This window comes from Oryx dammah, unplaced genomic scaffold, assembly GCF_014754425.2.
Source record: "Oryx dammah isolate SB20612 unplaced genomic scaffold, SCBI_Odam_1.1 HiC_scaffold_25, whole genome shotgun sequence".
NCBI lineage: Eukaryota > Metazoa > Chordata > Mammalia > Artiodactyla > Bovidae > Oryx > Oryx dammah.
The window spans coordinates 68,344,571-68,360,666 of record NW_024070209.1 but is presented as its reverse complement, the minus strand read 5'-3'; the positions used below and the strand labels follow the sequence as shown (position 1 = coordinate 68,360,666).

At 48.6% G+C, this 16,096-nt stretch overlaps 1 protein-coding gene across 1 annotated transcript in view; it reads right to left on the bottom strand.

The window, feature by feature from the left end:
* Positions 1–16,096, bottom strand: part of CAPN13 (calpain 13) — an 83,086-nt gene that overhangs the window by 10,907 nt on the left and 56,083 nt on the right. The window contains exons 11-19 of the mRNA XM_040225695.1: positions 13,993–14,067; positions 11,848–11,993; positions 9,711–9,850; positions 5,627–5,818; positions 5,050–5,174; positions 3,532–3,849; positions 2,224–2,260; positions 1,812–1,868; positions 50–107 (exon numbers count right to left, since the gene is read on the bottom strand). Of these exons, the coding sequence (XP_040081629.1) occupies positions 50–107; positions 1,812–1,868; positions 2,224–2,260; positions 3,532–3,849; positions 5,050–5,174; positions 5,627–5,818; positions 9,711–9,850; positions 11,848–11,993; positions 13,993–14,067 (1,148 nt within the window). The remainder of the gene's footprint in view (positions 1–49; positions 108–1,811; positions 1,869–2,223; positions 2,261–3,531; positions 3,850–5,049; positions 5,175–5,626; positions 5,819–9,710; positions 9,851–11,847; positions 11,994–13,992; positions 14,068–16,096) is intronic.

Sequence of the window (16,096 nt, the reverse complement as noted above, 5' to 3'; positions counted from 1 at the left end):
GTTGGCCTGGCGTGGGTGTGGGGATGGGGCCGGGCCAGCAGGTCCTTACCTCTTAGGAATTCCCGGTTGAGAAGGCTCTGAAGCTGCGTAGCATCAATGTCCAGCCTCTGCTCCAAATAAGGAAGGGATGCAGGAATCACATCAGTGCCCAGGAACCGAGGGGCAATGCCTGCCTGACTGTGAAAGCCCTGGGATTTCTGAGCACTTAAGTTTCTATCTCACCTTTGTCATGAAGCCTTTTCTTTTTCTTTTTGGCCATGCGGTGTGACTTGTGAGATCTCAGTTACCTCTCACCAGGGATTGAACCCGTGCCCTCAGCAATGAAAGCATAGAATCCTAACCACCAGGGCTCCAGGGAATTCCCATGAAGCCTTACCTGATTGCCCCAGGCCATAACTCCCTCCCTGAACATCTGCAGTGCTGATCACTCCTGACACTTGATATCTGGTGAGGGTCACCTTGCATTTCTCTCTGTATTCATTATTGGGCTGAAAGCAGTGTTTGCTTCTTCCTCATCATACCAGGCATTTGGGAGTCCCTCAGGAGAAGTATTGTTGAATGAATCAATTCAGCCCTGCAGGTGTGTGTCCCCATCTGCTTCCAGAAAGATGGGAGTGAGAGAAAACATGGCGTGTGTGTGTGTGTGTGTATCTGTGTGTCTGTGTGTGTCTCTGTGTGTCTGTGTGTGTGTATGTGTGTGTGTGTGTCTGTGTGTGTGTCTATGTGTCTGTGTGTCTGTGTGTGTCTGTGTGTGTGTCTGTGTGTGTCTGTGTGTCTGTGTGTATTGAGCACATGACTTAGCATTCATCTTCCCAGCCACAGAAGCCAGAAAGGGAGACATCATGGTTTCCCTTGGATGAAAAACAGGAAGCAACAGAGGTTAAGGGGAGAGACGCTCTTCCTGGCTTGAACTCCTGAAGGTGTTAACTGCCTTCCCTTTTCTGTTGGGAACCCTGACCAGCTTTACGGGCAGTGGCTTCCATGATGATTGTATGGAGAAGCAGAGCTGTTCCCCATGCAGGCATTTCTCACACCCAGTCTGGTGACAGCGAGGGCATAATGAGATGTCACCACCCTGGGAAAGCTTGTCCACAGGAGAAAGAGCTGGCCAGAGGGCTCGAGCATTGGTCTGCAGAGCACCACGAGGTCAGGGGGAAGAAGACACCTCCTTGGGGGTCTTCTGGGAACCCACATTTCTGGGGAAGGAGGCCACCTGTCTGACACAGCGAGGGCCCAAGAACTGCCCACCTGTCTTCCCGAGGCCAGCTCAGTGCGTACGGTCATCCGCACGGCTTTCTGTTTCCCACAGCGACATGATGACTAATGGTAGGAGGCCCATAGTGTGCAGCCCTTGGCAGCTGTTTTTCTCCTGACAAGTCAAGGATCTTTATAACAGCTTATTAAACCATTAAGAAAATCCCTTGTGCACATAGGTGGCTTGGCAGGAAGAAGGCTAGTGGTGCTTTCTGAAAGCTGGCCAGCTCCCAGGAGGGAGGGTGCCAACGGCAGTGGGAGGCGGCAGAGCGGGAGAAGGGAAGATTTCCAGGGACACTGCCGATGGCTTGTTTAAAGATTTATACATCCCACCCTCCTATAAGGAGCCCCTCCCTTCAAAACTCTACATTTCACCCCAGATGTCACCCAGGTGGGGCGTCCCACCTCCCCGGATCAGTTCTGGAGGCATCCAGGGAGAGAGGCCGGTCATCTTCCTCTCTAGCCTGGTAAGGACCTGGGAGAGGCTTTCTTTCCTCTCACCTCTTCATCCCTGTCCTAGGCAGGGGCCCTCATGGCCACATTGCTAAGTACAGTACCTGCTGAGCGTACTTGTAGAAAATGCTCTGCTGGGAGCCATTTCCTGGAAGACTTGCCTAGATGTAAGGAAGAACAGCCAACATCAAATTTCTGGGAAAGGGATCCCCTGTCTGATACATTGAGGGTCCCAGAACCTCCCACTTGGAAATTAGAGGCTTCATCCAGCAACTGGATCAAACCTTTGTGGGGAATAGGAAAATGGAAGCTTGTGGAAGGAAGATGGTTGGGTCCAGCCTGGCCTCTGAAGCCTGGGCTCCTCCCCTCATCCCTGCCCCCTTGGAGCTGTCACCAGCCCGCTGTGGTGTCTCTCCTTCACTGGTCAGTGGTGAGGCAGAAGGAAGGAGACAGAAGCTCTTGGGGATGGGCTGTGACCCACTGAAGGCTGCCAACCAAGCCTTGCGGCACACCTACCTGCAGGGCTGTCAGGCTGAGACTGCCGTCCAGGTTCCTAGAAAACCAGGGGACAGTGTGACAAGGATGACCAGCTCACTATTCAAAGGAGGCTCATGCTTACATACAGTGGGCACCTCTGGAGGCATTGGGCATCTATGTCAAGGACACACATGGAGAGCCCTCAGCACAGTGGGCTGTGAAGTGGGCAGTCAGGAGACAGATGAACATTGTGACCTCATGTCCAGTCTTCAGGGCGGGCCTCCCCTGGCCTTCAAATCATTTAGTAAACTGTTCCTTTCACACCCAAATATGGGTGTTTAGTGACCCCCATTGCCAGGATGGCAAATAGGATTTGTCTTAGGTTCCAATGGTGAGTCGTGGCACAGTGACCGCATGGCAGGCTGGACTGAGAAAGCCTCAGCTGCACTCAGCTGTGAATACTGCCCCGGCAGCAGTGATACCTGCCTCGGTGCCCCAGCAGCGGGTGTGCTGTTGGTCCCAGTCTTGACTGCCGACTTGGCAGTGACCCCACATTCTGGCCACATTTCAGACAACTACCATGCTGTGTACCACCTTCCTGCACGTTACGGACAGCCTTGCTTATTCTTCGATGAGCCCCATCCTTGCCCACCTCCCTGCTTCTGCTCATGCTTTTTTCCTCCACCAGAGTCCCTTGGACTACAAGAAGGTCAAACCAGCCAATCCTAGAGGAAATCAACCCTGAATATTCACTGGAAGGACTGATGCTGAATCTGAAGCTCCAGTACGTTGGCCACTTGATGCAAAGAGCCAACTCATCAGAAAAGACTCTGATGCTGGGAAAGATTGAAGGTAGGAGAAGGGGACGACAGAGGAGGAGATGGTTGGATGACATCACCGACTCGATGGATATAAGTCAGGACAAGCTCTGGAAGATGGGGAAGGACAGGGAAGCCTGGTGTGCTGCAGTCCATGGAGTTGCAAAGAGTCAGACATGATCGGGCAACTGAACAACAGCACTGCCTTCCCCTTTGAAACTCTGAGTTATGTTTTTTCTCAAGGACTAGCTTACATGCCATGTCCCCAAGAAGCCTTCCTCTGGCCCTCTTGCCAGAGATGGGCCCCTCCCTTGCGGTCTCCCATGTGACTCTGCCTTCTATCACGCAACATCCCCACCCTCTTTTTTGTCTTGGCATTGGACTTGGCATTGAGTTTCTCCAGAGGGAGGGCTGTGCTGTGTCCCCCACTGACACAGGGCATTGCTGCACAAAATGCTGTGATGTGTTCTTATAAAATTAAGTAGGATAAAAACGTTTAGAATCCCAGAAGTTCTGTAAAGTTCTGTACCTGTCACTGTCTGGCATCTTCAGGAAGATTCGGAGCAAGAATTCAACAGCTTCTCTGCCCTCGGAGACGACCACCACGTAGGTCCCGGGGCTCAGACTGAAGCACTCTGTGAGGTTGCACGTGGTTTCAGACACAATGCCCTTCTCAGCAATTCTGAATTCGGAGAAGAAGGTGGATGGCAATCTGTCTTGGAAGTGCTGGAACTGGAGGAGATGGAATGTTGGTGAGAAACCCCCTATGTCTATGGGCCCCAGCCACTGGGAGAGACCCCCCCACCTCCCAGGCCCCTCACTATCCCTCAGAACAGCCCTACAGGCCCTGAAAAGGGAGAGACAGTTGCTTACCTGAAGTCTCAAAATGCAATAGAGTTCAGACTGTTATTTAATATAGAAGCTAACACTGCAATGAATGCGAGGAAATATGACACATGGTTTTACCTCATTAAATCTTACAGCATCCTGGGCTTCTGGATTTATCGCTCTGCTTATATATAAAGACGAATCCCATGAAAACCAGTGAGATTCTTGCAGTACTAGATTACCTTCGGAGCCCCTAAAGTCCCTTCTCCCTGGGCTCTTGTGCAAAGCACTCTTGGACTCCTGTAGCACTGTGCAGCTGGGGGCCTTTCACTCCCTCTATCTGGTCCTTCCAGTGAAGTCCTGAAATGCCTTCTCACTGGAGACTAATAGGCCCTGATCATTTTCCTTTTATTTCAATATTTGCTTAGAGACAAAACAATAAATATAATGCAGTTCCTATTACTGGATGTCACATACATATTACATAATAAAAACCCCTTACTAAATAAATTTTCCCCAATACGGTTGAGATTGGGATTCCATTTAGAATGAGCACGCAGCGTGAAATGACTGCTTGTGAGCTCTGCCTTGAGGGGAAGCAGGGAGACAAGAGAGGTTCTCTGCAGGGGCTGAGGACCAGGCTGGGCTGCACGAGGAGACCACGGTGGCTGCTGAGCAGCAGGGAACTGGGCTGAGGCTCCACAGTGGTTCTGCTGACAGCAGCAGCAGCGCCAGTAGGTTTGGAGCCTACCTCGCTTGGGCCTTTCTGGCAAAAGCAATGATGCGATCAGTTCTCCAGAGTCAGCACTGTTCTGCATGTGTGTGTGTGTATACATAGATGTGTGTGCGCGCACGTGCAGATGGGGAGGCAGTGTGTAAAGAGGTGTGTGGTCTTTGAGCCTCCTACAATCATAAGACCTGACCCTGTAATTCCAGGGAAGGGGCTCATGCCTTTTGTTTAATCAAGTCCTCATTTCATTCTCCAGCTCTGAGAACTAGAACCCTGACCGGTTTCTTGCACTTGAGTGCTGCCCTTGAAGTCCTTCCAGAAGTTCTAATTTCATGACGAGTATGCTGAGAACCAGAGTCAGACCCTAAATGCAGCTCTGTGGCTGCGCTGCCACTGTGACAGACAGGTCTCCTCACTGTCTGCAGTCTGCCTGGGCTTCTGTGTGCCCCCTGCTCAGAGACCCTTGTCCCAGTACCCTTGTCAGGGTACCTCTGGGAGGTCTGGAGGACGGTCCCTGGACCTGCCAGCAGGCTGCAGTCACTACTCATTGACTGTGGCTCCATCCTGCTCCATCTCTTCTCCCTTCCATCCCTGGTCTGGTCACATGCACCTCCCTTTGGCAATAATAGCGCCACAGAGCTCACGTCTACTTAAGCAGTCTGAGTGCCTGGGAGGTTAGGTTTCCCAAACTCTGTCTTTCCTTCTCCATCCTTACCCATATTTTGGTCACTTTTCACCCATGCCAAGCCACAATATTTACTGGGGTGGGGGGTGGGGTTGTAGCAGCGGCAGCAGCTAGCAGGAGGGTGGTGGCGGTGATGTTGTAAGAAGGGTTGGAGGACATGTCTTGAGCTTGTATTTGCATTGCATGCATCCTAGTTGTGGTGGGTTTGGGGGCTGAGAAAGAATTCAGGAGGCTAAAGATACCCATTAGTCCTTTCTCTGGTCTTAGAAGGAATCAGCAGCATCAATCTTATCTATCAGGGGCCAAACGTTGAGGATGTTTTCATGGTTGCAGCCTCTCTGGGACATCAAGCCGGAGAACAACCCAAGGAATCCAGCTTTAGATGAACACAGCTGAAATATTTCCGGTGTTGTTGACCTGTTTGGAAGTTCTAAGCTTGTGTCTGTTGCAGGACATAGCAAGACTGAACTGGCAGCCACCGAACAGTGAGAGACACATGGAGGTCAAGGGTGTTGGAAGAGGCATAGCAATAACGACAGATGGCAAGGGCGGTGACCATACCTGATAGTCGACCTGTGGGAAGAGAAGAAAGGCAGGTTCAGGAACCCAAACAAAAACCCAAAGGTGAGTAGATCTGAGCAGCCTAGCCCAGGGCTCTGTGTTCCTTTTTCTTGCATGCCCAGCCTGTTCCCTGGAACACCCGGGGATGAATGGGGACCATCACTCTTTCCCCATGTGAAGCTGCAAGAAAGGAAAGCCAGCTGCTGTAGAGACCTGAAGGGGAAGGAAATCAAGGGTGAGGAAGGTGTTTGAGGAGAGGAGAGTCTTCCTTTATCATCTCAGCTACTCTTCACAGCAGTGATGATAAAATTGAGAGGAAAAGGTAAATGGTGAGGGGGACTGGATCAAGTGCAAATTCTCCAGCTCTGGAGCTCCAATGAGAAGGAAACTTGTTCTGTCAGATTGCTGTAAAGCACGATGGAAGTTTGTTCTAATGTCCCCCACCCCACTGTACCCCAGTGTTTGTAGGGATGTATGTGTGTGTCTGAATGGGGAAATGTCTATGTTCCAGTCTGCCCATGTTGTAGAAGGAAGCACTGAAGATGGAGTCCCATTTTTAAGCCACTTCAGGGTTTACAAAGTACTTCCATGTAATGTATTAGATTGTCACAGTAATCCCAAGCAGAAGGTAGGCTCCTTATGCTGTAAGTGTGGAAACTGAGGCTCTGCAGTCTCAGTAGCAGAGGTGAGAATAGAGAAAGCCGTGTTGCTTCCTTTTCAATTAATACCCACCACCTCCAGGCACTGTATTTCATGTTGGCATGGGTTTCAGTTCTATTCTACTGCTGATCCTCAGCTCCACTTAGGTGTACAGACCATTTGACTTGCCTTCTTCAGACATCTCTGGAGCTCATGGGTAAGCTGGAAGGGAGGTGGAAAGTCCAGCCTGGGGGAGGATGAAGCTTGTCTACCCTTCCCTTTTTCCTTTCAGTCTCCTCCCTGCCTATTTGCATATCACCCATGTTTGGTATGATGCAAGGCAGAGCCTTGATCCCATAACACTTGGAGGGTCACAGGCCCATGCCAAGGTGGTAGCCTTGTACTCACAACACCACTGGAGCCCTGGAGACTTCAAAGCCTAGTTGCTGGCATTAACATGGCCTATTTCTCAGCAGAACCGTGGAAGGACCCCACAAGTGTCTCTTGAGTTGTCAAGGTCTGGACTGCTCTTTGGTGTTTAGAACCCTCTCAATCAGGATCCTACAAGATCCAGTGGGATCTCCAGGGAGCCTGAGGAGCTCATGGGTCTGCACGTTGTTGTTGTTTAGTCACCAAGTCCTGTCTGACTCTTTTTCAACCTTGTGGACTGTAGCCCACCAGGCTCCTCTGTCCATGGGATTTCCCAGCCAAGAATACTGGAGTGAGTTGCCATTTCCTTCTCCAAAGGATCTTCCCGACCCAGGGATCAAAGACATGTCTCCTGCATTGGCAGGCAGATTCTTTACCACTGAGCCACCTGGGAAGCTGAGGTCTGTATGTCCCTTCAGCAAGGTGGGCAGATGAGAAATAAGGCAGCTCTAGTTGAAAAGTAGACAAACAGGGTTGGCAACATTTAGAAAACAGATATGATTACAATCTTGCTCCTGAACAATAAAGACTTTGGGCAAGTCAGTAAACACAAGGCTGCTACATTGTCCAGATGACAATAAAAAGTGCACACCCAACTTCTGTGCACTGGGAGCAGCCCCTATATCCTCTCTGGACTTCTCTCATTAGGAAATGGAAGAGTAGGCTGAAATATTTTCAGTAGTCCTGTCTGGTCCTGAACTGTAAAAGTCTACCTGGGTATACCAGATGCCTCATTCCTTCCCAGCCTTTCCCAACTCCTTTCACTTTGTTTTTCTTGGAGGTGGAGAGCTGGGGGACTTTGAAGTTGAGGGTCCTCTTAGGGGGCACCTGAATAAGTTGGGATCCTTGGCAAAACACAGTGGAAACCAATCTAGTGAGCAAAAATTCATTTATGGTAAGTCACAGAATCAACGGGAAATCTAAGGAATGCAGCTTGGAAGGGGGGCAGGAATGAAAAGAGGTGGCTACGCAGCTGGACACCACCACCGGATCTGACTGCATTGCTGCTTGTGGGCCCAAAGATTTGCTGCAAAGAATCCCTCAGCTGACCCCACACCTTTAGTTACTTTTTCAAGACTCAAGCCCTAGAGTGACCAAGAACATCTGATCGGACAAGCCTGGCCCAACAGTTTACTCCTTTGTATCCAAGGGCTGGGAGAGGAAATATTTGACCTCTTTGCTGCAGTGGGAGACCAGGCCTTGCCTAGTCCCTGCCCACATGGAAAGGGTTCACATGTGCCCAGTGGTGATGAAAAGGACAACTGTCCATGAAAGCATCCAAAGATGTTCTTTTGATAGTCTCTGCTGGTTTGAGGTGCCTCAAAAGTATGGTCTTTTGATTTCATGCAACTAGAAGTGAAAATGTGCTCAGAGAGAGCAAGATCCAAAGGGTTCTCCACCTTCTAGAACCAGAAGCATTGTTTTTCTTTGCACTGTGAGCATCACCAGAAAGGCACATGCCTAAGTCCTGCTGAGAGCTTTGGTCCTAGGGCCACAAGTTCTGGTCTCAGGCACACCTGTCACCATCTTGCTGTACCTTAGGCAGGACATTCATACTCCCTGACCTGTGACTTCCACATCTATAAAAGCAGGTGTACTAGGGTTTTTGAGACAATGAATGTGAACATGCTTGGAACTCTGAAGTTCTCTATCAGCAAGGCCTTCCTATTAGAGTGAACCACAGCCAGTACACAAGACTGTCTCAGGACCCAGAAGTTCTGCTTGTCCATGAGGGGGCTAAAGCCCTAGATGTGAATATTGCCTTAGTCTTGGGTAACATTTCTGGGCTCCATTCTAAAGATGCCATAATCAGAGCTCCAGTCACACAGATGATGGGTGTACTGAAGGCCTGAGAGACATCTGGTGCCCAGTTCCCAGTTCTGCCATTAACTCTTGACAATGCCACTTCACCTCTAACATGGGGACAGAGGATCCCAGCATTGGATGTTTGTGCATTTAGCTATCCATGTTTGTGCAGAGGCTGCAGGGTGTATGCTTTGAGGACCCTTCACTTGTTCTTTGGGATGCATTAAATTATTTGGGAAAGGAGAAGGGATCAAGGGTGTCAAACTTTCTTTCGTAACTCCTTTATTTTACATGGTATTAAAAAAAAAGAAGAAGAATTCCCTGATCATCTACTCACAGTTAGGGTGTGTGCAGGTGAGTACGAGTAGGCGAGGGGAGGAGATGACCCCTTCAGAGCTGAAGGGCTGGCTGGGAGAGGCATGAGAGGGGAGGGGAGAGGAGGTTGGGTAGAGAGGAAGACCTGGCCTTGGATGAGTGGCCAAGCAGATGCTTGTAAGCCAACATGGAACTTTCACCAGACTTTAGTTTCAGCGTGAGAGAAAAATGTACCTCCCGGATGTATACCCAGGACTGGTTTTTTTCCTTAAACTCCTCCCAGAGTGTAACCAATGATCCTCAAACATTCCTGGGTATACACAGTCTCCAGAGAGCACATTACAATGCAGACTTTCAGGCTCTGTCCAGGGGGATTGACTGGGACTCAGCAGGTTGGAGGGTGGTCCTGGGAATATGCACTGTTGCAACAGCTGGCCTTGGACCAGATTACTTTTTGAGGAACAAACATTAGAGCCACCAGCATACCAGGAAACTGTGACAAGTGACAAGGACAGGAGGTGTGTCCCATTGTACTCTTCTGTCTCAGGATTTCCCTGCAAATTTATACACTTGAACCCGGTGAACTCAATTGCCCTTTTGGTTATATCTCTGAGTCTGTTGTCGAGTGAAATTTCCCAGGCTAGTCAGTTGCCTTCTCCACCCAAGGTGTATGGAAATGTCCCCAAAGGGCAAGCCTTGAAACATACTGCCTTACCTTGAACACCTCATATTTCACTGGAAATGTCCTGTCTTTTGCCTTTAAATTTTGTGGCCCAATGTTGAAGGACATGATGACATTGTTGTTTTCCATGCTGTCTGGCACAGAGAAGGTATATTGCATGCCCTTCTGGTATCCTGCATGAAAAACAGCAGTGATTGGACCTCAGCTTGTCCCTGGGGTTCTGGGATGGAACCATGACCACTTCAGAGAGCCAAGCCCAGTGCAGTGGGTTGTGGAAGAAACTCTGGATTTGAAGACCTAAGACCAGGGTTCCAGTCCCCATAGTTACTAGTTGTGGCACAAGCTGCTTTATTTTGTGAGCCTTAGTCTCTTCTTAAAAACAAGGAGGGAAAGTATAGTTCCTATGTGGTGAAAATGTTTCTCACACTGTAAAATGGAGGGCTATTTTTATAAAGGGCTTCCCTGGTGCACGGTAGAGAATTCGCCTGCCAATGCAGGAAATGAGGGTTTGATCCCTGGATTTGGGAAGATCCCCTGGAGAAGGAAATGGCAGTCTACTCCAGTACTCTTGGCTAGGAAATCTCATGGACAGAGAAGCCAGGTGGGCTATAGCCCACGGGGTCCCAAAGAGTCAGACATGACTTGGTGACTAAACATAAACAATTTTTGTAATAAGTGGGATTCCAGAGGCCTCAGGTATACATGAGCTTATGCACTGGTGACAACCATGGAGCCGTGAAATGATGTCAAACCCCCAAGCACACATGGAGACAGAGGAAGAGAGGCTGAGAGATGTCAATTCATAGAACTCTGCTACCCAAGTATCCTCACCAAAGCCAGAGGGAGACCACTAATGTGAAAACCATTAGATTCAAATGCGTGGGAGATAACATATGAAAAATAAATGAAGATAAATCAAGATAGAGATGAATTAGTAAACATCAGAAGGTTAAGGCACAATTGGGAAGCTCTGAAAGGCAAAGAGGGAGACGTACATGACCATCACAGTTGTCAGCTTTTTTGTGAGGATCTAAGGTGATGCACCCAGGTGCGCTTAGGAGCACAGAGCCAGTGCTGTTGGCTGCCACCCTGCCCTCTCTGCCTTGTAAGGAATTACTAACGATGGCACCAATGTATAATTCTGGCTAGTTCCTCGACCTGCGCTATATTTAGGGAAGAGGGCTTTAGCCCCACAGTTGGGTAGGTGGAGCTCAGGAAGATTAAATCAGTCAACCTGCTGCCTAAGAGTGACTCAGTGACTTCTCAGAATCTGCCCATGGCCTCCTGGTGACTAGCTTCTCTGACCAGCGGAGTCAAAAGACTGGGGAAGGGTGGGTGGTGAGATCATTCAAACACACTATACTTGGCAGACTGGTGCCAAGGAGAGGGAATGCGCATGTCGAGGTGCAAGGGCACACACACACACACACACATTGTTTGCATAGCCTTTCCTATCCAGGGTGTGTAATCACACTCAGGTTCACCTTCAGAGGGTGATATTTCACTCATCCATGTCACAAATGGGGAGCCGAGGCAAAGTGAGAGTATGTCACTCACTCCCTTAAAATCTCATCAATAAAATTCATCTTCCAGGAGCCCAAAGACAGGCTCTGAGGCACCCACCTCTGGGACCTCAGTACAGTGCTGCAGGCTGCAGGTACCAGTCAACACCAACCAACAGGGGCAGGAGTATGCTTCCTGGTGCCTGGATGGGGCTTTGTGGCTTCCAGGGGCAGACAGAGATGACTAATTCCACTGGGAACAGTTAGGGAACTGAGGACAGAGAGACAAGAGCCACAAAGCCAAACTGTGGCAAAGACAGTGGTTGAACCCAGGCCCTGACACGTGCCCAGTGTTCTTCTTACAGCCCTCCCAAAGTCCTGGATAACCACTGAAGTACAGTGGGCCCATTCTAGTCCTGGGAGGTGGTGGAGGTTATCAGAAGGGCTGTGAGAAAGCAAGAAGCCAGGGGAGGTACATCTGAGAGCCTCCCACCGACCCCCTCCAGCAATCGTTTCTCCTGGAGAAACACAGCTGTCCCTTTGAGCTGACAAAGTCCTCCTCTTCTTTAGGCTGATGGTCTAGAATCAAGGGCCACTGAGAGCTTAAGCCAGGATAGGGCAAGAGCTGGCAGCTTCTCACCTGGTAGAATAATTACTGTCATAGCTACCTTCAGTGTTTCCTGGAATTAGGTGGTCCTTAAACGTCATTTGGGACCATCTTTCATGGAGCGTGCATCCGTGGTCCAGGCTGATTGGAACTTGGTTACATATAAACAGGCCGAAGAAGTTATCTCGGAAATCTTGACATGACATCCTGTTATAAGCAGAGACACATCGCTTTAGTGACCACTGGTTTGTTCCTTGGGTGGAGGTTCCCATCACTTCACTGTCCCTTTGCCTGTCAACTACAATATCCATTGATTTACCACTGTCCTACCCAGAGACCAGAACCCCATTCTGGTTCATTTGTGGGCAAATGCCCTTCTGATTTCTCCTGGGAGGACAAGTGAAAGTGAAAGTCACTCAGTCGTGTCCGACTCTTTGCGACCCCATGGAATACTCCATGGAATTCTCCAGGCCAGAATACTGGAGTAGGTAGCTGTTCCCTTCTCCAGGGGATCTTCCCAACACAGGGATCCAACCCAGGTCTCCCACATTGCAGGCGGATTCTTTACCAGCTGAGCCACCAGGGAAGCCCAAGGACACAGTCAAATTACGGGTTCTGTAGGCCCCTTTCCTGGCCAGCAAGATGACTGTCAGTCTCTTTCTGTCCTGGGTCCTACACTCCGCTAATAAAATCACCTTTCCATAGGCCCTTTGCCAAATGCTCTATTGAAGTCTTGTGCTTGTGTATACTCAATCTCTCTGCCATGTCCAACTCTTTGTGACCCCATGGACTGTAGCTCGCCAGGCTCCTCTGTCCGTGGGATTTTCTAGGCAAGAATACCGGAATGGGTTGTCATTTCCTTCTTCAGGGGATCTTCCTGACATAGGGATGGAACCCACATTTCCTGTGTCCCCTGCATCTCAGGTGGAGTCTTTACCACTGAGCCATCTGGGAAGCCCTTATCAGAATACAATGGACTCAACACCTAAAATCACGCCTGTGATTAAAGTTGCAAGGCTGAAAATATTTTTCCTTCTAATTTATATTTGTCCCTCTGATTCTCAATTACTTAGACCTAGTCTCTTTTTCACACATGCTAAATTTTATTTAAATATTTCACTGAAAAAACTAGACAATTCATCAGAGAAATGTCCATCTTATCCTTTACAATGTGAATGTAGGGCTGAGGATGTTTTTCAAATTTTTTAAAATAAAAAAAATTTTAATGTTGTATTAAGGTATAACTTATCAACAATTTTCCAATAGTTTCAGGTGGACAGCAAAGGGACTCAGCCATATATATACACGTATCCATTCTCCCTCAACTCCCCTCCAACACCCAGCCTGCCACATAACACTGAGCAGAGTTCCATGTGCTATACAGTAGGTCTTTGCTGGCTGTCCATTTTGAATACAGTAGTGTGTACAAGACCTTCTCAAACTTCCTAACTATCCCTTGCCCCTGGCAACCATAAAGTTCATTCTCTAAGTCTGTGAGCCTCTTTCTGTTTGTAAGTTCACTGTATCATTTCTTTTTAGATTCCACATATAAGGGATGTCATATATTTCTCCTTCTCTGTCTGACTTAACTTCACTCAGTATGACATTCTCCAGGTCCATCCATGTTTCTGCAAATGGCGTTATTTCATTCTTTTTAATGGCTGAGTCATATTCCATTGTATATATGTACCACACCTTCTTTATCTGATGATATGTTTTAAAGCATCTAGTCTTACATAGCTGCTGAGTGATGACACTGACATCTTACTCAGAACTCTAGAGAGAGGGCTGGGAGGTTAACCTCAAGTTGCTCTTTTATGATTCATGCCAGGAAAGACTGTGACACTCCAGGGTTCCAAAAAGACGGCAAAGAATTTACACGCCTGATAACCATGTATCCTGGTTGCCAGGAAACTGCTGATTTCAAAGCTTTAGTGCCAATATTCCTTTTCACCGTTAACATCTGCTGCAAGTTCTAATATTTCAGAGCTGAAAGGCCTTTCACGCAAACAGAGAACACACAATATCCTTTTCAAAGCTTTGGTGTCTTGGTGGAGAAAATAAGCTCCTTCTATATAGGTCTCTGCAAAGCTAATCCTCATTCTCACAAAAGTTTAGGGAAAGGGTGGGGATTGAGGTTTGGGCAATGGTTAAAGATTTAAAATATAATAATAATAATAAAGTGCCAAATAATAAAATAAAGTACCAAAACTCGCCATTGTCCTTTTCCTCATACAGCTGGCTTTTCCGTTGGTCGTGGGTTTCCTGCCACTCCGGAGACCTGGGCATGGAGAGACAGACCATAGGATGAGATCTCCTAGGATGTTTCATTTCAACCACACATGCCCTGACAGGGGCCCTTTGCACAGGCCTCCAGAAGTTTCCAGGTGCGAGTGGACAGTGTTACTCTATCTGACGATTCTTTCTATGCTGAAAGCTTCTACACTGTCCCCAGCCTTATCCTCTTTCCTGAGCTTTAGAAGGATACATGCTATGCTTCATCCCTTGTCTCCACCAGATCCCCACCATGACCTTGAAATCAACCTATTCCAAACCGTACCACCCACTGTCTTCTCCTATTGCCCAAGGGAGAACATGAAGGGTTATTCTCTCTTGTACCCTCCACGTCCAAGCCATCACCAAATATTAATGAAGCATTGATTCTACCTTCTAAACCCCTCTCAAAACCATCCAATTATTTCCATCCTTATTGCTATGTTCAAGAACCCTCATCTCCCTTGTGGACTGGCCTCCCAGAACTCAGCCCTGCCCACTTTCCTATTCATTCTCCACACCTCCAATCAAAACGATCTTTTTAAAGCAGAAGTCTGATTATGGTGGTTCCATAAACACATGAAGCACTGCCCCACTTCTCTCAGGACGAAGTTCAAACTCTGAAACAGAACTTGACCTCTGCCCACCTCTCCAGCTTTACCTGAGCAGTGACCTGTTCTCCCTGCCCTTGAACTATACACTCCAACAATAATGAATATCTTTGTTTCTTAGAAATGCTGTCTGTTTGGTGGCCGTGGCAGCACCCAACCTCCACCCCACCTTGGCCTTCACCATGATGCTCCCTCTGCCTGGAATACTCCTGTTCCTTTCAGTCCTGAAGCCCAATAACTTCTATTTATTTTTCCTCCTAAAAGTTACTTCTGCTGGGAAACCTTCCTTGTCCCCTGTGGTGCCCCTCCTTTGAGCCCACACAGCACACTGTACCACTTCTGTCCCAGCACTTAGCACCCTCTGATACTAGTCCCTGTATATTTCTTGTTGTCCCTCATTAGCCTCCAAGGTCCATGAGATCAGTGACATTGCTCAGCATTGCATAATATCATCCAACATAGGGCTTGAATACATGCCTTGGCATACAGTAGAAGAAGTGAAGTGAAGTGAAGTCACTCAGTCGTGTCCGACTCTTTGCAACCCCATGGACTGTAGCCTACCAGGTTCCTCCGTCAATGGGATTCTTCAGGCAAGGATACTGGAGTGGGTTGCCATTTCCTTCTCCAGGGGAACTTCCCGACCCAGGGATCGAACCCGGGTCTCCTGCACTGTAGGCAGATGCTTTACCCTCTGAGCCACAAGGGAAGCTGTCTATATTTCTTTGAGCCCCTTTTTTTGTGGGGGTGGGGTGGGGAGAGGAAAGAATACTGGAGCGGGCTGCCATTTCCTTCTCCAGCAGATCTTCCCAACCCAGGGATCGAAGCTGGGTTTCCCGCATTGTAGGCGGACACTTCATCCTCTGAGCCACAAGGGAAGCTGTCTATATTCTTTGAGCCCCTTTTTTGCTGGGGCAGGGAGGGGGGCAGAGGAAAGAATACTGGAGTAGGCTGCCATTCCCTTCTCCAGCAGATCTTCCCGACCCAGGGATTGAACCCAAGTCTCCCGCATTGTAAGCAGACGCTTTACCGTATGAGCCACCAGGGAAGTCATATAGTAGAATGCCATAGTCTTCTGCTGGCTTAATAAACAATTAAAGCTGTCTGCTTCATTGGGATGATGCGTTCCAGAAGCTAGTCCTAGGGTCTACAGTGAAGGTTACTCTTATAGGCAGAAGGGAGTAGCTGTCCCTTCCTTTCCAGCCTGCTCCTCAAAGCAGAGGCATGCTCATAGGAGATGGGCCCCGTAGGCACAAAAGTGCAATGAGATGTTTCTCTGGGAGTAACTTGCAGGGTGGGGCTGGGTCACCTCTGAGCCAGGAGAGCAAGGCAGGGACCATTCCGGCTTCTGGCTGCAGGCTGAGCCAGTCAGATGTGTTATTGTAAAATGGTAATTTTATAATTGAGTGATAATTACATTTTCTGCAG